This window comes from Cydia strobilella, chromosome 14 (assembly GCF_947568885.1).
Source record: "Cydia strobilella chromosome 14, ilCydStro3.1, whole genome shotgun sequence".
In the NCBI taxonomy this organism is placed as follows: Eukaryota; Metazoa; Arthropoda; class Insecta; order Lepidoptera; family Tortricidae; genus Cydia; species Cydia strobilella.
This window is the reverse complement of record NC_086054.1, coordinates 7,552,401-7,579,577: the sequence shown is the minus strand read 5'-3', so window position 1 is coordinate 7,579,577 and position 27,177 is coordinate 7,552,401. Positions and strand designations below refer to the sequence as shown.

Below are 27,177 nucleotides of genomic sequence, written 5' to 3'. Positions count from 1 at the left end.
AAGTAATCAAATATAAGTGAAATAAATAGTTTTATTTCATGAGTAACTATCGCGGTAACCGAAGACAATATCAAATATAAGTGATTTAAACTGCTTAATTAGGAACAACAATGATATCTTACCCATATACATAACGAGGGTTGCGTGGTCAAACCCGATAAGTCGAAATATTATTTAATCCAATTGTCAATTTTGTGTGTAGCACATAGAGTTCGTATTTCAAAAAACAATTGGCATGATAAATATATTATTATAAAAAAATATTTTTTGCTGGAACCAAAAATTAATACAGATTCGCAAATCTATTACTGAACACCATGGTGAATAAGTAGGCATTTTAATTCAAAGACACCATAGTAAACACCCGAAACTGTCATTTTCGTAACTTGACCTCAGATTAAATAGATTAAAACGATTTTTAATTTGCGAAACTGGTACTTTCGTGAGTTTTCTATGGTGAAAAATCATACCTTTTTTTACTTTATATGGAGGTGCAAACTTGCGAATGTGCCGTAACTTCTAATTCCAATAAAATAATGCATATCTGGCAAATTAATCATGCACTAAATGCATTTTGAATACACTACATAGTATACTCATCAATACAACTTCAACGACCACTTAAAAAAAAAAAAAAAATTTTTTTGCAACTTCAAATCGCCTGCCCTGAAAAATGTGTTTTTGGCAGTTTCGTAACTTTGCAATTGGAGCGACGATATGATGTAGTCTAATACTGGCCTTACGTACTGTAAAAAATTACAAACACTAACGCCTTGATTAGACTACATCATAATTATGTAGGATCCTATCTCGTGTGCGAGGGATCGGATAGGATCCTACATATGACCACATATGACGTTATCTAATCGTGGCCTTAAAGCCTGCCCTGAAATAGACGAGTGTAAGCCATTACGAGTAGAGGAATTTCATTGAATTTTATTAATTTTACTGGCTATTATTTTATGTTTTTCAAAATTAACAGTTTAAGTGCACTGAACTAAATGTTATTTTAGTGGGTTGGTACGATTAGTTCATGCTCTAAAATATATATAAATATAACAATATTAATATACATAAATATAAATATACTTTTCAACACACTTGCTCAAAACGACGTTTTTATTCCACCGATTTTTGGCTCATAATCCTAGATATTAAACACGCGTGCTCTTTTAGTGTATTATTCCACTCGTGCTTTTTCATTATATTATCCGACTGAGTTAAGAAGCTAACTGATTGCTAATAATATGTATGGAAAGAGAGCCTTCTTTAATTGGTCGGACTGGCGGGCAAGGGCGCGCCCGACCGCCTGCGCAGTGCGCGGCCCGGCCGGCCCGCCCGCCGCGCCGCCCGCGGCCGGAGCGAGCGAGGGCCGGCCGGCAGTACGAGTATAGGTATGACAGATGAAACACACAATACTAAATGTTTTAACTATTAAAATTTGATTAATATGAAAGTTTCTTTTTTTTCTCGCAAGTGTGTTGAAAAACGTCGTATGAAACGCGTGTGCATTGGTCATTACACACATCGGCTTTCTTATTGCGCGCTCGCTTACAGCTCGCGCGCACAATATCGCCTCGTGTGTAATGACCAACTTAGCACACTTGTATCATAATGTACTATAATAATATTTTTGATACAAAAATAGAAACTACAGGTAGAGAATATTGATCAGCTGACAAGTTGGAACAATGGGCGATGTCTGAATTCACCAAAACTGGTTGTTTTTTTTACTAGTACATAGGAATAATCTTCATGGATGGACCTTCAAAGGTTATTCCTGCTTGTAAAAAATAATTCAACCACTTTTGGTGAATTCAGACATCGCCCATTCTACTATACATACTGTGTTGCCATATTAATTTTAAAAACAATGCCCCTTGGCACTGGCAGTGATAGCAGGGTCAGGCTTTAAAACTATTTTGTTGTTTGATTTTAAAATTGATTATTGGAATTGTTTTTGTAACGAAAGATTAAAGACTAAAGACTTTTTGGAAGAGGCTCAATTATTTTATTTTATTTTCACAGAAGGTAAATTTATTTGTTGAAGGTACTGTAAAGAAAGTATTTGCTTAAGTTACTTTAATATTTTTTTACTTCTACTTTAAGTTATTAATTGTTGTAAATAACGATCTCATTTAGCAATGGCTAGACTTTTATTTTAATTTCGTGGATAATATCCAAAATGCTGTATTTTGTTTCGGGAAAATAAAAATAAGTGGAAAAAGAAAAGAAAGACAATGCAATGGCACCAACCAGGGATCGGAACCGGTTTCCAAAAACCATTTGATATTGTTCTTAAACCGTTATTAATTTCGTTCGTACGAATACCGGTTTATTACGGTAATGTTTTTTGTAAAAGAACAAAATAATTTCGGTTCAAGAAGAACGAAACCGCTATTAATTCCGTTCTTTGAAATATCGGTTTATTACAAGAACGTTACATGAAAGAACAAAATTATTTCGGTAACCGATATTCCAGAAGAACGGAATTATAACGTTCTCAAAACCATTATTATTCTGTTCTGAGCCGCGCGCCGCTGTTTTCCTTTGTAGACGCCGACAAAGAGATACCGCCTTGTGCTCTCTCTTTTCCACGCGAAGATAGTTCGTATTTTTGTTTCGTTCGGTTAGCCATTTGACCTTGCTTAGGTGCCGGCACTGAGGATTGTTTTGTTTTGAGTTTTTGATTACTTGAGTTGCGACTTTCAAAGTAAAAGGAGTGAAGTGTCATAAAAGATCAAGAAAAGAAATTGAGTAAAGATGGGAAGAAAGAGGGCCAATAGAATATATTCTATGTTTCATTATGAAGAAGAAATAAAAAAATCTAAATGCCTTATGGAGGGTTGCAATATGTTTATAAAGGTATGTTTGTGATTTGTGGGACTGTTTATGTTTAGTAGGTATTTAAAAAGTACCACTTTACGACTTTTCGCTTCCGAGTTACATGCGTTTTTGATGAAGCGGTGGTTAAAATAATAACACAAGTATATAAAATTATAAATAGGTATACAACACCAACAAAATTTGCTTTCTTAGTATCTTTTTCCGTCCACAGTTTAGTAGTCAGGGTAACATTTCACGATATGTCAAAAATAATCAGGGGCCAGGCAAGGGAAAACAGCGCATCCGCGCATCGTATGAGACGAGCGAAGCGAAGGGCCGCGAGGTTGGGGGAGGGAAGCGAGAGTCGCGGCGGTGTGCGCGCGCGCGGCGCGATGTTAGTCTTCTATAAGTCTACTAGTCGGCAGCCGTTTTGTCTGTTTAATTAATACGTCTTGTTGCGGACTGTGGTCAGACATAGTATGAATCTACAAAAAAATAGTGATAATAGTGATATTGTTGAAACAAATACGGATTACTAAGGTGAGTACTAAGTTTGTTGTGTTCATTTTAAAATAAGTAGGTACACATGTTTTACCTTCTCGTACTTAAGCCCGTCACAGAAGGAGCGATAATATATGGTAAAATATCTTATGGCAAAAGGCATCTTACGACATCTTTTACGTGCTATTTGACAGAGTCCACACACGAAGCTATAATATGTATACATAGCGAGGCATCTTAAAAGTCCCCGGCAAGCTCGACCGAATTTCACGTTCCTATACAAACGGAGTTTCGTTCTCATTTTAAAACTACGTGTTGGATTGTAATGAAATTTTGCACTTACAATGATATGAGGTATATCTAGGTCTATAATTAGTTTATACAGTGTGTAAATTCAATACGGGCGAATATTTAAACGGTGGTTAGCATAGGACCTAAGAAATATATTGAGATAGATTTTGATTAGAAATATAATGAAAATTTTAACCATACAAAATAATTCGGCCCGCAATGTAATACCACACAAGTTACGGGATACGATATTTTTAAAGTAACTATTAGCTATACTCTAACCATGTCGAGCCATGTGACGCTTAACTAGAAGTAGGTGGGTACATTATTAATTTACTTCGAACGTTATTTCAGGCATAATTGATAGAAAGTATAGAAACAATGGAGAAAGACAAATTTCCTGATGACTCAGATGACTGGTTCCAATCTTCCCAGCCTAGTTCACACTCACAGGCACGGACATTCCGGACAACTGACAGGTCTGAAAGTACTGAAACCCCAAAGGAGACAGGTAATTTTTCTGATTAATGTACCTATACATTTTTAAATTTAAATTACATCTATCTATCTAATGGATTCATGAAACCAATGAAGGCTAAATAAGTTGTCCTACTAATATCTGACATCTACTCATAAACTTGAACATACTTTAGAATAAATCGTAAGGCCGCGGACTGGACGCACGCGATAGTAGGTACGCGACTACGCGTACGCGCAACTTGTGCTTATAGAAATGTGTAAGTAATAGGTACTTACGTGTAACCAGAGCTAGAGTCTGGCTAATGAAAGTTTAACCTGAAAAAACGCGGCAATTTCAAAAAATATGTAGCAGTCGGCTCTTTGATTACAAGGATTGCATTACTTTTATACTTTTTGTAATTTTCGTATTCTAGAAATCATAAAAAGTATATAAATTATCCAATCCTTGTAATCAAAGAGCCGCCTGCTACAGATTTTTTGAAATTGCCACGTTTTTCCAGGCTCAACTTTCATTAGCCAGACTCTATTCTATAGCGAGTAGCGGCCGGTGCCGCTACCAACCAAAGAACTCTTCAACGCGTGTGATGGTACTTATATGTCACCTATACAATACCGAGGCAACGAAAAAGTAGTGTTGTTGTTAAGATGAATATATTTTACTGTAGTAACATCAAATAAACTGTGTGTGTATGTTGGCATTACATACTGTATGTTACTTCTTCTTGGACATGGACGCTCACTAAGGAGGCTGTGCATAAAATCCGAGTGGCACAGAGAGCCATGGAGCGCGCCATGCTCGGCATCAAACTTCAAGACCGAGTGAGGAATGCCGAGATCCGACGCCGCACCAAAGTGCAAGACGTCGGATACGTCATTACCAAACTTAAATGGAGCTGGGCGGGACATGTTGCCAGACAGAGTGATGGCAGGTGGGCCAAAATGCTAACGGAATGGTGGCCGCTTTCAGACGAAAGGAGTGCCTGGCGTCCGTTGGCTCGTTGGGTGGGCGACATTCGGAAGACTGCGGGTCACTTCTGGATGAGATTGGCTCAGGACCGGGATAAGTGGCGTACGCGAGGAGAGGCCTATGCTCAGCAGTGGGCGATAGAAGGCTGATAAGAAGAAGAAGAGAAGAAGACTTCTTCTTCCGTTTTACCGTTGCAATAAAAGAACGTGTTCGTTAACAGCTCTCGCCTTGTTTTATTTATAATAGGTTTTGGGTCCAGTTATGCCCATTAGGGAATAGTTCAAAGTTAGTTTTAGGTAGCTAGCATCAAATTAGTGCCAGAAAATTGTTATCATAAAAGTGGTTCGTGATTCAACATCATGGCTTCAAATTCGTTCCTGAGCAACGTTCCTAAGTTGAAGGGACGTGAGAATTATCGGGAATGGGCTTTTGCAGTGGAGAATTTGTTGATTTTAGAAGGCACGGGAGATTCAATAAAGACTGAACCCGACGCATCAGTTACATCAGCAGCCAAAAGTGATGCAAAAGCAAAAGCAAAATTGGTTTTAACGATCGATCCTTCGCTGTATGTTCACATAAAGGAAGCAAAATCAACTAAAGATTTGTGGACGAAGTTAGAAAAAATGTTTGATGATTCTGGATTTTCTCGAAAAATAACGTTGCTGCGCAATCTAATTTCGATTCGACTCGAAAATTGTGAATCAATGCAAAATTATGTTACACAAATCATCGAGACGGCTCAGAAATTATTGGGAACCGGTTTTTCCGTGGACGACGAGTGGATCGGGTGCTTGATGTTAGCTGGATTACCTGAAAAATACATGCCAATGATAATGGCAATAGAACATTCTGGAATCGCCATTACTGCAGATGTCATAAAAACGAAACTCATCGACTTGGCTGTCGATAGTGAAGTTGGCAACGCATTGTTGAGTAGAGGGCAGCACTACCACAGAAAAAACTTGAAAGTTGGTAGCTCTGACAGTAAAAAGAATCATGGCGGCGGATTGTCTGTGGCAAATGTTAACAACAACAATGGTGATAAGTCGAAAATAAAGTGTTACCGGTGCAAGTCTTTTGGTCATTATAAAAATCAATGCCAAGCAAGTAATCAGCAAACGGAACAAATAAAGAAAACACACGCTTTTTCGGCAGTATTTATGAGCGGGAACTACGGCAAAACGGACTTTTACATAGATTCGGGCGCAAGTGGTCATTTTGTACGTGATGTAAACATGATCCAGAATACATCATTTACACCCAGCGTAAAGGAGATTATAGCAGCTAATCGCAGTGCTATGCCAGTATTGTGCTCGGGAGATGTGGATATTGTGACAGTGACTCCAAGATGTAAATACGAAGTGACATTGACAAACGTTTTGTGCGTACCTAACCTTAGCACGAATCTTATATCAGTTAGCCAGTTAATTGAGAATGGCAATAAAGTGGAGTTTGAGAAGAAAAACTGCTTTGTTTATAACAAAAACAAAGAACTCGTTGCCGTGGCGGACTTAATCGATGGTGTATACAAATTGATTATGGATGAAAGTAAACTTTGTTTATTTACGTCAAGCTCGTCGGCAAGTAGTGAAGTTTGGCATCGTAGGACGGGACATTTGAATATGAACTCATTAAACCTTATGAGAGATGGGGCAGTTACGGGTATATAATACAGTGATAAATCAGATATCAACAAAAATACGTGCACCGTATGTTGTGAGGGGAAGCAGTCTCGCTTGCCATTTAATCACACAGGAACACGGAGCAGCCAGATACTGGAGTTAGTGCATGGGGACGTATGTGGACCAATGGAGACTACTTCAATTGGCGGATCAAGGTATTTTCTGATTCTTGTTGACGATTATAGCCGTATGGTATTTGTTTACTTTCTCAAAGCAAAAAGTGAGTCATTTAAATGTTTTAAAGAATTTAGAGCCATGGTTGAAAACCAGAAAGGTAGGAAAATTCAGTATTTTAGGACAGATAATGGACTTGAGTTCTGTAGCCATGAGTTTGAGACTTATTTGAAGGAAGCAGGCATAGTGCATCAAAAGTCTAATCCCTACACGGCAGAACAGAATGGATTGGCAGAACGGAGTATACGTACGGTTGTTGAACGAGCTCGCTGTTTGTTATTTGATGCAAATTTAGATAAAAGATTTTGGGCAGAGGCTACTAGTACTGCAGTTTACCTTAAAAATAGATCAGTTGCATCAGGATTAAATAATAAGACACCGTTTGAGCTCTGGAATAATACAAAGCCAGATTTAAGCCATGTCCGGATTTTTGGCAGCCCAGTTATGGTTCATGTACCCAAGGAAAAGCGGCTTAAGTGGGACACTAAGTCAAAGAAAAACATCCTAGTTGGTTTTCCAGAAAATGTCAACGGATATAGAATTTATGATCCCATTAGAAAATGTATAAGTACTAGTAGAGATGTGTATATACATGAGGATACTGAAAGGAAGTGTTCGGATGACACAGTAACAGTTTCAGTTCAGAATACTTGTCAGGATTGTTCAGATGACAGAGTATCAGTTTCAGTTGGGGATACTTGTCAGGAACAGGAAACTGCCTGTGAGGATAAGCAGGAGACAGTCTCGAGTAGGAGTGAACCTGATCACTCAGATCTGAACATTTCTGTAGAGTCTGTTTATGACAATGCAATATCTGATTTGGACAATACATTACAGCATGAGGAGTTAGAAGAGGAGCCTGCACCAGAGGAAGAAGTAACTAAAAGAGTCCGGAGGGAACCAGAGCGCTATGGATTCACTAACATATGCACCTCATCGAACCCTGATTACATCAGCGATCCTGTGTGTGTTCAGGATGCCCTGTCTAGGCCAGATAAGGATAAATGGATTGAGGCTATGCAGGATGAGTTACAAGCATTTGAAGAAAATCAAGCTTGGGTGCCGGTGGAACAGTTACCTTCAGGTAAAACCTTAGTGCAGTGTAAGTGGGTTTTTAAAATCAAAGTTAACAGTGATAAAAGTGTGCGTTACAGAGCGCGTTTAGTGGCTAAAGGCTTCACGCAGAAGCCAGGTATAGACTATGAGGAAACTTTCTCACCTGTGGTCAGACATTCCACGTTAAGACTGTTATTTGCCTTGTCTGTGCAAATGAACTTTGATGTTACACATCTAGATGTTAAAACTGCATTTTTAAATGGTTACCTCAAAGAGGACATTTATATGTATCAACCAGATATTTCTTGTGATGTTAACAAGAAAAAGGTGATTGTTAAACTTAACAAAGCTATATATGGCTTGAAACAGTCATCTCGGTCTTGGTACGAAAGAGTTGAAAAATGTTTGTGTGAATTAGGTTTTAAAAAATGTAAATTGGAACCTTGTGTGTTTACAAAAATGAATGATAATGTTAAAATTATTATCGCATTATATGTGGATGATTTCTTTGTTTATTCAAACAGTAAAGAAGAGACAGACAAATTAGTTTCAGTTTTGAGTTCTAATTTTAATATTAAAAACTTAGGACAAGTTCAGCAATGCCTGGGTATGCGTGTTAAAATTGATAAAAATGCAAATGTTATTACATTAGACCAGGAAGAATACATAAACAATTTGTTAGAAAAATTTAATATGTCTAAATGTAAAGAGGCTAATACTCCAATGGAATGTAAATTGAGTATAGAGAAGTCAGAAATTTGTGATAAACAAATTCCATATCAAAACCTTATTGGAGGTCTTATGTATTTATCAGTGATGACTAGGCCTGATATATCTTACAGTGTTAGTTTTCTTAGTCAATTTAACAAATGTTATACTAAAGTTCATTGGAATTATGTCAAGAGAATACTTAGGTATTTAAGTAAAACTAAAAACTTTTGTTTGATGTATGTAAAAGAAAAGGCTTACAATCAACTAGAAGGATATGTAGATGCTGATTGGGCTAGTAATATTGTAGACCGGAGGTCTTATACCGGTTTTTGTTTTAAGATGTCAGGCTCAGCTGTTTCCTGGCTTAGTAAAAAACAGAGGACAGTTGCTTTGTCTAGTATGGAATCAGAACTGATGTCTATAGCGGAAGCTTGCAAAGAAGCTATGTATCTTAGAGCGTTGCAAAAAGAAATTACTGGTGATTGTTATATTGTACCTTTGTTTAATGATAGTCAGAGTGCACAGAAGTTGGTGGCAAATTATGGTTGTCATAGAAAAAGTAAACATATTGATATTCGGTATCATTTTGTGAAGGATGCAGTTAATGATAAAATAATTAATTTAAATTATTTGCCAACTACTGCTATGCCTGCTGACGTATTAACAAAAGCATTAAATGCAATTAAACATTATAAATGTATAGAAGCTATGGGAGTTAGTCAATGTTAATAAAAGTTTTTTCCTATATATATACAGATGAAAGTTTTGTTTATTTGCTGTAGTTGGGGTGTTAAGATGAATATATTTTACTGTAGTAACATCAAATAAACTGTGTGTGTATGTTGGCATTACATACTGTATGTTACTTCTTCTTCCGTTTTACCGTTGCAATAAAAGAACGTGTTCGTTAACAGCTCTCGCCTTGTTTTATTTATAATAGTTGTGCTGATTCATATCGATAGTTTGATGATTTCATTTTAAATCTGTTTTCGTTTGGTTATTTATTAGTAATTTTATTTACTTGCCTGGCATGTTACCATTTAGCACGGAAGCAAATATTTCAGTGAAATTGCACTTCAGTAATATTATGACGCAATTATTTACCTACATGATTTTCTTAAAAAAACTGATTAGACTAGGATAACACAGCAGATTTTATATTTTTTGTATTTTGACCTTTTCAGAAGATAAATACACTCAGACGCGAGAGGTGACCATAAGATTTTCATGGGAAGGTTGCGATAATAATCGCGTCGATTCCTTGGAATAGGGTAAACATACCGGTTTCCCGGCCACTACCTCTTTTCGGCCGCTTTGCACATTTTTTTGAATAATAGCTTTATAAAACGTCGATGCGTTTCAAATTTCGCGCCATTTCAATCGATCGAACTTCACGATTCATAAGTAGCAAGTTTGACCTTGTCAACTGCGAATCAAAGCCTCAGTCGCCATTCCAAAATTTGCTGTGCGGACGCGTGCCAAAATTTACCAAAAATAAATCAAGTGGAGTGACTCAAAGGTAAGTTTTATAATGTTTTTGTTGGTTGTTTGGTGTTTATTTTTGGTTGGTGTGTATATAACATTTAAAATTTTAATATTTAATTGCTATACCCCTTCAAAATCACATAATTTACGATATTTTTGGTGGCCGGTGAACACGTTGACGATTTACATCAAAATCTAGTTTACGGCCGGGTGGCCGAAAACCAATTTTATATGTGTGCATTACTTTTGGTTATATTGCGAAAACCTTATTATCATTAGTATAGAGAGCATTATATTTGTAAATAACATGATCTTTGTGAATTTGTAACTAGATTTCGGCCGTCAGAATACCATAAATTTTTAAAAATACGAGCATTTGAAACATCTTCTTTTTAGCGGCCGAAAATTAGTTAAAATTTAACCTTTTTTCGGCCATAGGTATAAAATTACGGCCGACCACGGGTAATTATGGAACCTGTACCCGGCCGTAGGATATTTTAGACGGCCGATAACAAGTAAAAAATAATCCTGTTTACGGCCGTAGGTAATCAAATGCGGCCGATAACTAGTAAAAGTCAAACCTGTTTACAGCCACCAAATAAAAGTCTGCCGATAATTGGTAAAAATATAACCTATTTCCGGCAATAGGTGTTGATGGAGATCTATCTGGTTTAAATTAATGCTGTTTTTATTATTGCTGTTTTTTCTTCATATTTACTGAAGGAGAAGGGTATTTCATTCTCATGATAAGAAAAAGGCTAACACCTTAATTAAGAAATCTAATTACCTATACTACTTTATTACCATTGGCACATTATTAAAATTATGGTTTGGATGCATGGTGTTGGAAGTTAGCTTGTATTTTTTTTCAGATGGCACCGATTACGAAGGGAAAAAAAAAAGAAAAAAAGAAAGAACGATTTCGAAGGTTTAAATATACCGAGGAGTCTCTTACTAAGGCTCTTTCAGATATTCGTGGTGATATCAGGAGTATCAGAGAAGCATGCCGAGAATATGGGGTTCCAAGAGCCACTGTACAAGATAGGCTTGCTGGTCGTGTTGCCGAACATAATGTAAAAGTCGGTCCAGACCCTATATTTGGCTTCGAAGGCGAGAAAAAAATAGTTGACTGGATAATCAAGATGGCTAAATGTGTAATTCCAGTTAATAAATGCGACCTCCTGGACACAGTGGCTGACCTAGCCAAAGATCTCGGCATAAGCAATCGATTTCCCGGAGGTAAACCAGGCATTCGGTGGTACCTAAATTTTTTGAAACGCCATCCTAGCATAGCTATTCGAGAGCCTGAAGCAATAAATAAGGCGAGAGAAGCAATTAAAGAATGCTCTATTCGGAAATGGTTCGCTGATTTACATGATTTCTTGGCAGAAAAAAGTGCTTTAGACATTTTAAATGATCCGAAGCGTATTCTGAACGCCGATGAAACTGGGGTGGCTCTGGCTCCAAAATCGGGGAAAGTTCTTGCCCCGAAAGGCCATAAAAACGTATACGTAGTAAAGAAGGGAAACGAGAAAGAAAATCTAACTGTGCTTATGGTCATTTCTGCCTCTGGGGAAATCTGCCCACCATTAGTTGTGTTTCCTTACGTAAAACCACCACCGAAGATATCCAGAAACATGCCACCTGATTGGATCTTAGGGAAATCGGATTCTGGGTGGATGAAGGCAGATGTATTTTATGAATACATTTCAAACGGATTCAACGACTGGCTCATTAAAAAAAACATTAAAAAGCCGGTATTGTTCATCGTGGACGGTCATAAGTCACACATGTCTATGCCCCTAAGCCAGTTCTGCGAAGACAATGGAATCATCTTGTACGCTTTGCCGCCGAACACAACTCACATCTTGCAGCCAGCGGATGTAAGTGTTTTCAAGCCACTGAAACAAGAATGGAAGCGTACCGTAAGGAAATGGCAGAGTCGGTCCGAGAACGTTAACAAATGTATCACCAAAATCAACTTCTGCAGCGTTTTTAATGAGACGCTGAACATGGATATGGCTCAGTCAATCAAGAATGGGTTCCGTAAATGCGGTTTGTACCCTTTTGATGTCGAACAGGTCGACTTCTCGAAATGTGTAAGGGACGCGCAGATGCGAATTGCTGCTGCTGATAACACCAAAGCAGAAAAACGTCTTACTGAAAGGCATTTCGACATAGCAAAACAAGTTTTTTACCTTATGGAACAGAACCTTACTAAGATGGGAATAAACCCAAACCTTATTTTACGAGAACTTGAGCGCACAAAGGAGACATATTTGCAGAAACGGAGATCAAAGACACCAAGAACATCCTTGTCAAATTCTTCCAGGCGGTCTAAATCTAAGACACCGAGAACATCACTGTCCAGTTCTACAGCACGACAGTCGAAGTCTTTCGAACTGAGCAAGAGTTTTAACTCCACCCTGAAGACTCCTCGAAATTCAACCTCCGCCCAACCCTGTCAGAGTCCAAAAATGGTTGAAGTTGTGAAACCCACCGACGATACATCGTTGAACTGACCGACTCTGGAATCTGCATCAACCCCGATGCAGATTCCAGACATTGGTTCTTATGTTTCCCTAAACGACATATCGATAACACCTTTCAACGAACTGAATTTGTCTGATATACATAGAGATATTATTGATATTCCGATTGAAATCGCCTCGGACATTGACAATCAAGTTGACACTCCGGCTCCAATACCAATTGAAAATTACGATACGGATGGAATCCAAATCCAAATACCCTCAATTCATATTCCGATTGATATTCCGAATGAAATCGCCTCGGACATTGACAATCAAGTTGACACTCCGGCTCCAATACCAATTGAAAATTACGATACGGATGGAATCCAAATCGAAACATCCTCAATTCAAATATTAGAAAATATATTAATCGTCCCAGCCACGGATTCAAAAGAAACATTAACCAACAATGAAGTAGAGGATCCATTTGAAAAACACCTGAAATTCCCTGTTGTTCTTACCAAAGCCAAAGCTTGTCGTACATCGGACCATCTCCCTAGTGCCATATCGTCGAAAGCCTGGCAACAACACTATGAAAAAAAAGAAAAAGAAAAGCAAGATAAAGAGAACCAAGTTAAAAAACGAAAACTTGAACGGGAGCAAAAAAGAAAAGAACAATCACAAAAAAAAAGAAGAGAAATCTTACGAAAAAAAAGAAAGAAGAAACGCAATCCCATATCAAGTGTGGATCTTGTGATTGTGACCTCATAAGTGAGACTGAGGAAGAGGGAGAGAAAAATATAGGCTGTGATCATTGCATTCGGTGGTATCACCTAAAATGTACAAATCTTAATCATTTATCATATAGCCAAGCATCTATTCAACCGTACCAGTGCCTACTATGCGAAACTGCTGACAGTGTCAGGAAAGAAGTCTTAGGAACTTATAATAAGTAACAAACGGAAATACTATTTAAGTAGGTATGACCATTTTTAATTAATGTTTATTGTTGATTTTATGAGAAAATATTTTTTTTGTTACTTTTTTTTAAGCAAATAAACCGCTTTTAGTGAATTAATCAATTGTTTTTCTTTCAAACAACAATCAACCCTAAATCCTCAGTGATACGAGCCATTTTTCTGCCCTAAATTAGGCGGCCGATAGTTGGTGCTCAGAAGGCCGAAATCTGAACCATATGGCCGATAACCGGTGTTTTTGCTAGTTTTGGAAATTATATTTTTTTATAAATTATCAACAAGGTATTTGTCCACATACATGTCATTTTAATAAACTAGACTATCATAGGATGCTATAATAAAAAAATGAACACTGTAGGTGCACAACATTAGGATGAAATTTAAGGCGTAAGTCAGCAAGTCGGATAAATGGCCGTAAACTGGTAAGTTTACCCTATTCGACTCGAGATTTACCGAACGTTAACTATTATCGCGATCGAGACATTTCGGACCCCCGGAACGAAGATATGGCAAGAATAATATTATATGAATTGGAGCGCTTGTCGGAGAATTATCGCCATAGTGCATATGTAGGAATTTTTAACGAATTAAAAAAAAATCAAGGCCAAGCGTCATTATGCGATAGAAATATTGAAAATCCAAATAATAACGTAGAATCGTTAAAAGAAAGAATCCAGAAAAACTTAAAAAGAGTGTTTGATGAATAATTATAGACGGTCAAACAACTTTGTCAGTAGAAAAAGGCGCGAAATTCAAGGCGCCTACATATTTTAAATTTGCCGCTTTTTTCTACTGACGGAAATGGCTTGACAGACTTTATATGGCTAAGGACGGATTTTTTTAAACCAATAAATAAATAAAACAAAAGTAATCGTAAACAATTTGTTCTATTATGGATTTTATGTTACATTGTACCTACTTTTATGTGATATAAGGCCTTAAATCCATCCCCACCCATATGATAATATAATATAATCACATAATCACCTAGTATTAGTAATATTAGTATGCCAATTAATGTTAGTTGCTCGTTTTTAGGGTTCCATAGCCAAATGGCAAAAAACGGAACCCTTATAGACTCATCATGTCTGACTGTCTGTCCGTCCGTCCGTATGCCACATCCACTTTTCTCTGAAACTGTAAGAACTATACTGTTGAAACTTGGTAAGTAGATGTATTCTGTGAACCGCATTAAGATTTTTACACAAAAATAGAAAAAAAAACTTTCCCATACTTCCCCATACTTGGAACTGAAACTCAAAAATTTTCATCAAACCCATACGTGTGGGATATCTATGGATAGGTCTTCAAAAATGATATTGAGGTTTCTAATATCATTTTTTTCTAAACTTCTAAACAGGAGTGCTGTTGGGCTAAGTTAGTTATTTAAGTAGTAGTTTTAGTTTAATTTAAGTTATTGTAATAATATGTATATATATATATACAATACTTTTGTTAGATAGTGTTTAGTTTTTTAAATTAGTGTTTAGTGTTTAATTTATAAAATGCATTTTGTAATATGGGCCTTGTTGCCTGACTAAATTCTTAAATAAATAAACTGAATAGTTTGCGCGAGAGACACTTCCAAAGTGGTAAAATGTGTGTACCCCCCCTGTTACTTCTAAAATAAGAGAATGATAAAACTGAAAAAAATATATGATGTACATTACCATGCAAACTTCCACGGAAAATTGGTTTGAACGAGATCTAGTAAGTAGTTTTTTTTAATACGTCATAAATCGTAAACCGCAACCTTTCACATAAAAAATACATTGTTAAAATTATGTAATGTACGGAACCCTCGGAGCGCGAGTCCGACTCGCACTTGGCCGGTTTTTCTTAAGAAGTTTTATTTTCATTTAATTGTTTTAAATTTAGTTTCTCAGGACTCAGGACTGCAATTTTATGACGTCGCTTCTGTATAATAATGATTGATCTCGCTAGTTTTAATATCGTTTAATAAATGTGAAGTGAAATTTACCTGTGATTTAAGTTGTTAAATATTTTATAGCGCGTAAATATAATATTAATAAGTTTTATAGTAATATTGTCTTCGGTTACCGCGATAGTTACTCATGAAATAAAACTATGAAAACGGATTATATCGCGTATATTGAATTTATAATACATCCCGACGTTTCGAACTCTTTACAGCGTTCGTGGTCAACGGGTGACTGAGGAAAAATTACAAAATGCAAAAATACCCACATACTAAAATAATGAACAATCATAGACTACAAACTTTAAGGCTGGTTGTACATGCAAAATCGGTTCATAAGGCTAGTTATACACTATAATTATTTTTCAAGTAAAGATATATATATATACGCGATAAAAAACTATGCCGGCTCCAACCCTACACCACGGACCCGAGAAGATTTAATTCCCTCCTAAATTGTAGGAGGGTATCCCAATATGGGACCGGCAACAAACTCGGCGGGACACATCTTTTCAAAACATCAGAATGTCCAGCATCATCCAACACTACGGTCTCACAGTCTATGTCTCGCTTGCTCCTTTATCAGGTGGACTACAGGATCCCAAGCTGGTGGTAGAGAAAAGCCATCTTCCCTATTAAAGTTTGGATATTTCTTAATCTCAATGGCCTCGCGCAGCATTCTGGGTATGTAACGCTTCTCCTTGGCAAGAACCAGAGGCTTATCAAACTTGATTGAGTGATTGGCTTTATCCATGACATGCTCACAGACAGCAGACCTAGGTCGACGGTGCTTGACATCAGCTATGTGTTCCTTCACCCGAGTGGAAATGCTCCGTTTCGTCTGCCCGACATATGATAGGCCACACTCACAGTCCAGCCTGTACACTCCTGCTGTCTGTAGAGGGGTATTGCATTTTACAGGCCTCAGGAATTGTGACATCTTCTTCATTGGCTTGAAATATGTTTTTATAGAAGCACGCTTCAAGATGTGGCTGATCCTGTCCGTGACCCGCCTGACAAAAGGCAGAATGGCAGGCCTGCGCTCAACTGTGGGGATCTTAATGTGGGACCTCTGGTTGACCCGCGGTATCCTGAGCTCGTTTGCCTGGAGCGCGCGCCTGGCATGCTGGAGCTCCGCGGCCAGATGCTGGTCATCACATATCCTCTGGGCTCTCTGAAACAAAGATTTGCCTACTGTAACAAGTTGACTGGGATGGTGATGCGATTTGCCATTTAAGTACCTATCAGTATGAGTAGGTTTCCTATACACAGTGCGACCTACATTAAGATCCCCACAGTTGAGCGCAGGCCTGCCATTCTGCCTTTTGTCAGGGGGGTCACGGACAGGATCAGCCACATCTTGAAGCGTGCTTCTATAAAAACATATTTCAAGCCAATGAAGAAGATGTCACAATTCCTGAGGCCTGTAAAATGCAATACCCCTCTACAGACAGCAGGAGTGTACAGGCTGGACTGTGAGTGTGGCCTATCATATGTCGGGCAGACGAAACGGAGCATTTCCACTCGGGTGAAGGAACACATAGCTGATGTCAAGCACCGTCGACCTAGGTCTGCTGTCTGTGAGCATGTCATGGATAAAGCCAATCACTCAATCAAGTTTGATAAGCCTCTGGTTCTTGCCAAGGAGAAGCGTTACATACCCAGAATGCTGCGCGAGGCCATTGAGATTAAGAAATATCCAAACTTTAATAGGGAAGATGGCTTTTCTCTACCACCAGCTTGGGATCCTGTAGTCCACCTGATAAAGGAGCAAGCGAGACATAGACTGTGAGACCGTAGTGTTGGATGATGCTGGACATTCTGATGTTTTGAAAAGATGTGTCCCGCCGAGTTTGTTGCCGGTCCCATATTGGGATACCCTCCTACAATTTAGGAGGGAATTAAATCTTCTCGGGTCCGTGGTGTAGGGTTGGAGCCGGCATAGTTTTTTATCGCGTATATATATATATCTTTACTTGAAAAATAATTATAGTGTATAACTAGCCTTATGAACCGATTTTGCATGTACAACCAGCCTTAAAGTTTGTAGTCTATGATTGTTCATTATTTTAGTATGTGGGTATTTTTGCATTTTGTAATTTTTCCTCAGTCACCCGTTGACCACGAACGCTGTAAAGAGTTCGAAACGTCGGGATGTATTATAAATTCAATATACGCGATATAATCCGTTTTCATAGTTTTATTTCATGAGTAACTATCGCGGTAACCGAAGACAATATTATGTACACCAGTACGGACTGGAAGTTGCAACCAAAATCCGGCGACATGAAGACCTTGGGAATAAGCTCGCACGCGCTCGTTGCGCTCTGCATTTCTTGAAGAGGTGTCGAGATGAAAATCTTATTCCTACATGCGTGAAGATAGCTCCGAAGAAGGACATTATCGGCAGTGAACGCATACTTCGCCGGGCGAGTGAGAGATTACTGTGCAAAACCATCCATAACAACCGTTACACGGCTTATAGACTTGAGCAACAGATTAAGGTAGGCACCGGTCAATTGCAGGAAGTGTTGACAAGCACCGATTTTAATGATGTTGTTGAACAAGGTAATAAACGTTACGCATTTACATTTGAACAATGCAAGAAACGACAAAGTGCCAAGTTTGACAAGTTAAAATCGAAAACGAGACGCAGCGATAACGGAGGGCTTCAGAATAATAGCGCTAACGGAACGTCGCTGTCAGTGTCAAATCGGTCGGTTGTCAATCTATCCAGTAAACAATTGTCGACGTCTGAGTTTTCAGTATTAGAAAAAGGTCTTAATTATGTTGTGGCTCCGCGAAAGATCCCTTTTGAGGACATTATTGTTAGTGTAGAAGACTGTCTGGTGAAAAATCAGGTAAAGAAGGAAGATTTGGAGGCTATACGGCAGGATGTTTCGTCATTATTACGGAAAGCCAAGCCTCCGAAAAGGAATTTGCCTAGAGATGAATTGGCCGCGTTGAAAACGTTACGCGATGATCCAGACCTTACTATTCTTCGAGCGGATAAGGGAAATGCGACGGTTGTACTTAATACTTCAGATTATAACCAGAAAATTAGGGAATTATTAGCGGATACTACAACCTACAAACATGTAAAGACGGACCCGACTATGAAAGTATTGAAAACCACTAAAGAACTAATTAGTGATTACTCGGACAGCCTTGATCTGAATGTTGCAAGTCTAGTTCCTGACTGCCCCGTGCCTCCAAAGTTGTATGGGTTGCCAAAAATACACAAACCTAGTGCCCCACTACGTCCCATAGTGAGCCAGATAGATGCTCCCACATATAAATTGGCTCAGTACCTCGCGGGAGCCCTCTCAGCATTACGTGGTAACACTAGCACGCATACAAAGGATTCTTACCATTTCATCGGTGAGATTAAAGACCTAACATTGACTGATGATGAGATCATGGTCAGTTTTGACGTCCAGTCGCTATTTACAAGCCTACCGGTACAAGACTGCATTGAAATTGTCAAGAAGAGGTTATGTGAGCAGAACATGTCAGAGGAATATGCTAAGCTGTTGGAACATTGCCTTACATCTGGCTACTTGCTATGGAATGGTGAATTCTACCTTCAAGTCGACGGCGTGGCCATGGGGTCTCCGGTGTCTCCAGTAGTCGCTGACATCTTTATGGAGGACTTCGAGGAGAGGGCACTCTCATTGGCTCCTGTGCGACCGAAGATATTTAAAAGATACGTAGATGACACTTTTACTATACTTCCAAAAAGTAGTGTTTCAACTTTCTTGGATCACCTAAATTCCATCCATAGCAAAATAAAATTTACTATGGAGTTGGAAAAAGACTGTTCTCTCCCCTTCTTAGATGTATTGGTAAAAAGAAATCCTGATAACACCCTAGGTCGCACTGTGTATAGGAAACCTACTCATACTGATAGGTACTTAAATGGCAAATCGCATCACCATCCCAGTCAACTTGTTACAGTAGGCAAATCTTTGTTTCAGAGAGCCCAGAGGATATGTGATGACCAGCATCTGGCCGCGGAGCTCCAGCATGCCAGGCGCGCGCTCCAGGCAAACGAGCTCAGGATACCGCGGGTCAACCAGAGGTCCCACATTAAGATCCCCACAGTTGAGCGCAGGCCTGCCATTCTGCCTTTTGTCAGGGGGGTCACGGACAGGATCAGCCACATCTTGAAGCGTGCTTCTATAAAAACATATTTCAAGCCAATGAAGAAGATGTCACAATTCCTGAGGCCTGTAAAATGCAATACCCCTCTACAGACAGCAGGAGTGTACAGGCTGGACTGTGAGTGTGGCCTATCATATGTCGGGCAGACGAAACGGAGCATTTCCACTCGGGTGAAGGAACACATAGCTGATGTCAAGCACCGTCGACCTAGGTCTGCTGTCTGTGAGCATGTCATGGATAAAGCCAATCACTCAATCAAGTTTGATAAGCCTCTGGTTCTTGCCAAGGAGAAGCGTTACATACCCAGAATGCTGCGCGAGGCCATTGAGATTAAGAAATATCCAAACTTTAATAGGGAAGATGGCTTTTCTCTACCACCAGCTTGGGATCCTGTAGTCCACCTGATAAAGGAGCAAGCGAGACATAGACTGTGAGACCGTAGTGTTGGATGATGCTGGACATTCTGATGTTTTGAAAAGATGTGTCCCGCCGAGTTTGTTGCCGGTCCCATATTGGGATACCCTCCTACAATTTAGGAGGGAATTAAATCTTCTCGGGTCCGTGGTGTAGGGTTGGAGCCGGCATAGTTTTTTATCGCGTATATATATATATCTTTACTTGAAAAATAATTATAGTGTATAACTAGCCTTATGAACCGATTTTGCATGTACAACCAGCCTTAAAGTTTGTAGTCTATGATTGTTCATTATTTTAGTATGTGGGTATTTTTGCATTTTGTAATTTTTCCTCAGTCACCCGTTGACCACGAACGCTGTAAAGAGTTCGAAACGTCGGGATGTATTATAAATTCAATATACGCGATATAATCCGTTTTCATAGTTTTATTTCATAAGTTTTATAGTAATTATTGAAAGGCCTACTAGTCGTAACGTAACTACTGGGAATTTTTTTGCCTTCTTTTACCCTTACGGGGAAAAATAATTTCCAGTATTTACCACCAATTCAGTTTGGTAACTACTGGGATTTTTTTTCCAGTAGCACTGGTAAAAGGTGGTTTTTTCCCAGTAGTTACCACCAACATTTTGCTAGAGTTCAATAGTAAGAAATATTTGTGTTTCAGTAAAGTGCCTTAAAAGTGAACTAAATTGCCTAAACATAAACTCTTTAATTAATAAAATCACAAGTGCTTGATGAACGGATAATAAAAAAAATCTAAATGGATAATTAAATCAATCCTTAACTATTATAGTTTTTGCACTTGTACCGGTTAAACTGTTTTAATACGTTTGTTCACTTTTAAGGCAGTTTACTGAAACACTAATCGACTTATAGTTACTTATTAAGAATATATTTATTATATACTATTTATACTGTATTGAACTCTTTCAAAATGTTGGTGGTGGGAAAGATATTTCCCAGTAGTTACCAGTGGTAAAAGATGGGAAATAAATTCCCAGTAGTTACCACTGGTAACAACTTGGTGGTAACTAGCTAGCCGCTAAGCCTTGCGTTCGCAGTTATATCTTTACAGTGTATCTGGTGCTCCATTGTGACACCCTGTGCTATAAAAAGCACATTAATTAACTACATCGAAAATATAAAGGACCATATGTACTGTAAAATGTTGTACGATACACGTGCGAATAGGATATTCGCAACTCGTGACTCATTTGTGAATAATAATGAGTAAAATTTGTGAACCGAAATAAGTTAAATAGTAGTGTGTCTACTTGAAAAAACATTTTTTTTTTGACTAGAAAGTAATTTTATTTGGTCTTAGGTATTAGAAAAGTTAGTAAGTTTAAATCAGTGTACCTATATTAATCAATGATTATCAATAAAAAAAATCTTGTTATTTTCCAGTGATTTATTTATTTTTATCCAGATAGTAGTCCCACAACTTTTAGAGACAGTTACTATGAATCGAATTTATATCCTATCTTAATTTAAATTAGAATACGCCTGATGCAAGTAATATATATCGATATCTGATGATATTTTCGTTGATATAAATCGTAATATAAATTAAATAAAGCAATATATACAAATTGTATGTAAAACTTCTATTCGCTCTATTTTATTTGTATTACAATTTCTAGCTCTGAAAACTGATATTAAACATAGGGATATGTTATTTCTATGTTCATGCCAAGTTTAATACTTTTTGTAACTTCGATTGAATAGCGGCATCTTTGTTCATCAGACGTAAATAAATAGAGTCAGACTAAGCTAACTCTGCAGCGATTATGATACCACAGGCAGTATATTAAACGTCATAACTTCATAGATATTTGACGTTTAAAATAACACATGCACAGTCTGTGCTATCAACTGCAGAGTTAGTAGTAGTAGTAAATCACTTTATTGTACAAAAAATAATATTAACATGAAATTCATATAAATTTAGGTACAAAGGTTAGCTTGGTCTGACTAACAAAGTAAACAAATAAAAAATAAAAAAACATTAAGTATTTGACATTTAACTTTATTTACCTTGAAACAAACTTAGTTTTTAGTAACAAAATTAGGTACTTACGTGTCCTATCTGTATGGGTCACATTTCATAATCTATGTTTTTCAAACAAAATGTCCGCACGAAAAATAAAATAATATATAAAACGAATTTATTTAAAGGAATAAGATAGGGTTATTCCTACTAGTTAAGTAGTTACCACCAAGTTGGTGTTAACTACTGGGATTTTTTTTCACAGTAGTTACCACTGGTAAAAGGTGGGATTTTTTTTCCACCTAAATTTTGTTAGCGTTCAGTACTAATAAAAACAGTATAATAGAGTGCTTTAAGCTAGATAAAATATATTTATTCGTGACGATCAGAAAACATGTACAGACAACAACAGCATGAAAAGAAGAAATCATTAAGTGTGCATCACGAAATGGACCCAACTCAGCATAACGGTGATGCCACGACAGATAATTATTTATTTATACTATACTATTTATATTGTTATTATTATGTAGTATTGAACTTTAACAACATTTTGGTGGTAACTACTGGGAAAAAAATCCCTTCTTTTACCAGTTGTAACTACTGGAAAAAGGTGGGAAAAAATTCCCAGTAGTTACCACCCTGGTAACAACTTGGTGGTAACTATAAGATATAAATACAATAACAAATTTTATAAACTATTATAAAAAATATGTATAAACTATGTAAATAAAAACTAATAAAATAAATAGCTATGCCTATTCTTTAGCCTAGGAATGAGCCAGCCGTCACCCGTAGTTTCAATCAGTCTTTTTTTAGGCCCTGAAAAATATTATGAGCGTCTCGACTCGACTATAAATGTAAAATAGTTTTGGTTGGTTTTAGTTAATAATGTGTTTACCTACTTACCGATAATACGTTACGCCACTATATTTTTTCTTAACAGTGGATTGATTTTTACACGTTTTTAAGGCGCATCACGGCATTATCGCGTTTTGTAGACACACAGGCGAATGCTGAGAGCGTCGGCGACTGACAAAAATCTGTCAAAACGAGTTGCTGCCGCCCAGCATCAATGCATGGAGCAAAATAGATGTTGTTTGTGACGGTTCCATACGAAGTAATAATAGTTCAATGCCTTAGTAGGGATCTTTTTTTTATTTAACTTTATTTCTTTAACAGGGAAATCATGCTGGCAATTTGTTGCGGCATTTTAATGCGCAGCATGAACTAAAGTATGACGAAATAGTTAAATTAAATAACGAAGATAAAGAAAACGTTCCTCCAAGTGGCTCCGAAAATGCCGCCACTGTGATGCAATATTGCACAGAATTGATTACAGTGCATGGTCGCCCCCTCAGTATCGTGGAAGACGAGGCTTTCGAGAAAATTTTGAGGCTAATACCAGGGCTTACCCAGAGGGATGTCAACTCAATAAACGTTAAAAATGTTAAAGAAAACATAAAACAACAATCCCATGATGTCCGGTTTGAGATAACTAAACAATTGAACAACAAGTTAGTGGCCCTGAAAGTTGATGTGGCGTCAGTGAAATTAAGAAGGTTCCTGGGGTTGAACGTCCAATATATCTCAGGTTAGTAATGAAATATTTTTGGGGTTCCGAAGTGAACCAAGAGCCCTTTTCCCTTCCGGAGCTTGCTGCGGACTCTTAATAGTCGGCCACCATACATTTGTTGATACAAATATGTGGCACTCGCAGCTTGCGTTCCATGGTAGAGGCTTTAGAGTTAGACCAAGATAAGTCTGAATCGATTTTGATAGACTAGACTGAGAAAGTGTTATTTTAAACGTCAAACTTCTATGAAATTATGACGTATAAATAACACTTGCACAGTCTATGCTATCAAAATCGTTGCAGAGTTATCTTGGTCGAACTCTAGTTTTTTTACGTTTCTTTTACTGGAGAATTCTTTGTTACAGATGGCCAAATACATCTCAAAAACCTAAGCGTCTTAGAATTGCACGACAGGAACACGGCTCAGTACCTTAAGGAAAATGTGGTATTGATCTTAAGTCGTTACGGCATTACGCCAAACCAAATTTTTACCATAACGACAGACAACGGGGCCAACATGATAAGGATGGTCAATGAATTGAACGACTCTGCAATTCAAGATTCTGAAAACGAAGTAGAAGTCACAGTGGGTGACGAGTCTGACGACATAGTAGAGCTTCAGGTGCAGGATGAAGACTCTGACATGAGAAAAATAATAGGAATTCGGTGTGCCGCTCACTGCCTACAGCTTGCGGTAAAAGATGCGTGCAAAGACATAGAGGATTTTTTTGAAAAATGTCGGAAAATTGTGAGGAAACTGCGAACGCCTAATATGTCTCTCAAGCTTAAAGAGAAGAATTTACCGCAAGCTGTCCTAGATACACAGACGAGATGGGACTCGACGGCTGACATGCTGGAAAACCTGCAAAAATTAAAACCGTTTTGCATGGAAAACATGACGATGGAAGAAAATATTTGGGGTCAAATAGACGGGTATTTGGATATCCTTCTGCCATGCAGAATTTTATCTAAACGCTTGCAAACGGAGCAATTGACTTGCGGCGATTTTTATTTGGCGTGGATGCGGTGCCACCACCAGCTCAGCCTGGTTGATGATGCATTTGCCCGCCAATTAGAATCTTGCATGGATGAACGACAAGCCGTTCTTTTTGTCAACGAGCATTTTTTGGCTGCCATATATTTAGACCCAAGAGTCAACTTCGCACTGAACACTAACCAAGCGACGGAGGCAAGAAAATTCTTAACAGATATTTACATGAGAATTGTTAAATTAAAGCAACACCAAGGACAATCCCAACCAGTGCCTGGAACTTCTGAAACTTCAGAGGCTGATACTAGAGCCAGTGATAGTTTTGAAGACTACCTGCGCCACCAATTCGCCGGAAATGAGCGGATAAATGTCCAATTCACTTTAGAAAATGAATTGATTTATAAATTGGTGAGTTTTTTGCAGGAACCAGCACTGCCGCCGAATTCTAACATTCTAGAATATTGGTCTTTGAAAAAAGTTTCTCATCCGTATTTATATAATATGGCCATGGTCGTACTGGCTACGCCACCGACCAGTGTTAGCGTAGAACGACTGTTTTCTTCGCTAAAATTTGTGCTAAACAATTTAAGAATGAGGTTAAATGACTCAATAATTGAGGACATTATGCTTATAAGGAACAATAATTTGTATTCAAAATAGTGATGTAACTAGCGGCGGGTTAGTTTATACCTACTCTGTTGTGATACTGGCTGCAAAACTGTGTAGTAAACACAGATCTTCAGTTAAATATAAATGTTTTCTGACTTTTGTGTGTATTTAAGTTTTATCTATTTATAATATTTATACTCAAAGACAATGAAAAGGGGCAGTTTGTACGGCAGTCTATAGAAACTTCCCTACAAACTGCCATTTTCCGTACAAGCGGGTCACGTTATATGACGAAAGCGACTCGTTTTTATTGTCCTTTATTGTATCTATTATCATATATTGTCATTTAATATAAACACTACACAAACCTCTGCACTCCCTTACCTATAAAACGACATCCATGACGACTTTTATGACATAGTGCATGTCCGCCATCTTGGATGCCAAAAAGGTCAATTTTTTTGAAATCTGCACTCCCTTAAACCTATAAAACGACATCCATGACGACTTTTATGACATAGTGCATGTCCGCCATCTTGGATTCCAAAAAGGTCAAATTTTTTGAAATCTGCACTCCCTTAAACCTATAAAACGACATCCATGACGACTTTTATGACATGGTGCATGTCCGCCATCTTGGATTCCAAAATGGTCATCATTTTCGAAATCTGCACTCCCTTAAACCTATAAAACGACATCCATGACGATTTTTATGACATAGTGCATGTCCGCCATCTTGGATTCCAAAAAGGTCAATTTTTTTGAAATCTGCACTCCCTTAAACCTATAAAACGACATCCATGACGACTTTTATGACATAGTGCATGTCCGCCATCTTGGATTCCAAAATGTCGGTCATCATTTTCGAAATCCTGTCCCTAAAACCTATAAAACAACCATGATCATAATTGTTCCTAAAATTAATCGAGACAAAATTATTCGATACTGAGTGGATGGATACGAGTTTTCGCCCGGGAGGCGATTGGTCATGGAAATCTGTTCCTGGCTCCCGGTCTATTAGTGTGGGTCAAATTTTATACCTTATACCAAAAACCGGCCAAGTGCGAGTCGGACTCGCGCACTGAGTGTTCCGTACTTTTTAGTATTTGTTGTTATAGCGGCAACAGAAATACATCTGTGAAAATTTCAACTGTCTAGCTATCACGGTTCATGAGATACAGCCTGGTGAGTGGTGACAGACAGACAGACGGAAAACGGAGTCTTAGTAATAGGGTCCCGTTTTTATACCCTTCGTACGGAACCTTAAAAATGATTTTTTTGCCAAAATCTTATTCCCTATTCCAATACTTTATACTGATAGGGATGCCCATTATAGGGGGCCCATTACTGGATCCACGCCCATTACCGGGGTACCATTACTGGAGCTTTGCCGATCATGACTGGAGAAAAAACACATAGTTTTAATTTGTTAATTATGTGGAAACTAATTGCTGAATCTTTGATACAACACACCCGAAACATAAAAGACGGATTGGACATTCAACTTCTAACACGCAAAGCGGTAACATTTTACATGTATCAGGGAAATATCACAAATACTACAAATTTCTTCTTACAAGTCCCATGACTGGTGCCGTTACTATACTTACTTACAGTCTAAGGAAAAAACGTGCTCGAAAATCACGAAAATTTGATTCTCGATCAGATGGCGCCACTACCTTAGGCCTACTCTCGTATAGAGGGCGTTGACGGTTTCGTTTGTTATTTAACAATTTTAACGCATATCAGTGAAAGAACATGGGTCAAAATCATAAAAATAATTAATGCAAATAAAAAAAATCATTATCCATATTTTAATACATTTTATCGTATTTTTATAAATCTTCATTTTTAGTTTTAAAGTGTG

The 27,177-nt window shown here is 37.9% G+C and overlaps 1 protein-coding gene across 1 annotated transcript; it reads left to right on the top strand.

Annotated features, from left to right (window-relative positions):
* The first annotated feature begins 2,763 nt into the window (after positions 1-2,763).
* Positions 2,764-25,361, top strand: LOC134747389 (uncharacterized). Its single transcript, XM_063682015.1, has 3 exons — positions 2,764-2,865; positions 23,317-23,728; positions 24,076-25,361. Exons 1-3 carry the CDS (start codon positions 2,764-2,766, stop codon positions 25,359-25,361), a joined length of 1,800 nt encoding a protein of 599 aa, XP_063538085.1.
* Positions 25,362-27,177: the final 1,816 nt, after the last annotated feature.

Excerpts from the sequence above, each read along its gene's own strand:
- LOC134747389 (XM_063682015.1), top strand. The coding sequence starts at position 2,764 with ATGGGAAGAAAGAGGGCCAATAGAATATATTCTATGTTTCATTATGAA. Across the intron at positions 2,866-23,316 it reads GTTGCAATATGTTTATAAAG|GGAAATCATGCTGGCAATTT; the intron begins GTATGTTTGTGA and ends TTTCTTTAACAG. Across the intron at positions 23,729-24,075 it reads GAACGTCCAATATATCTCAG|ATGGCCAAATACATCTCAAA; the intron begins GTTAGTAATGAA and ends TCTTTGTTACAG.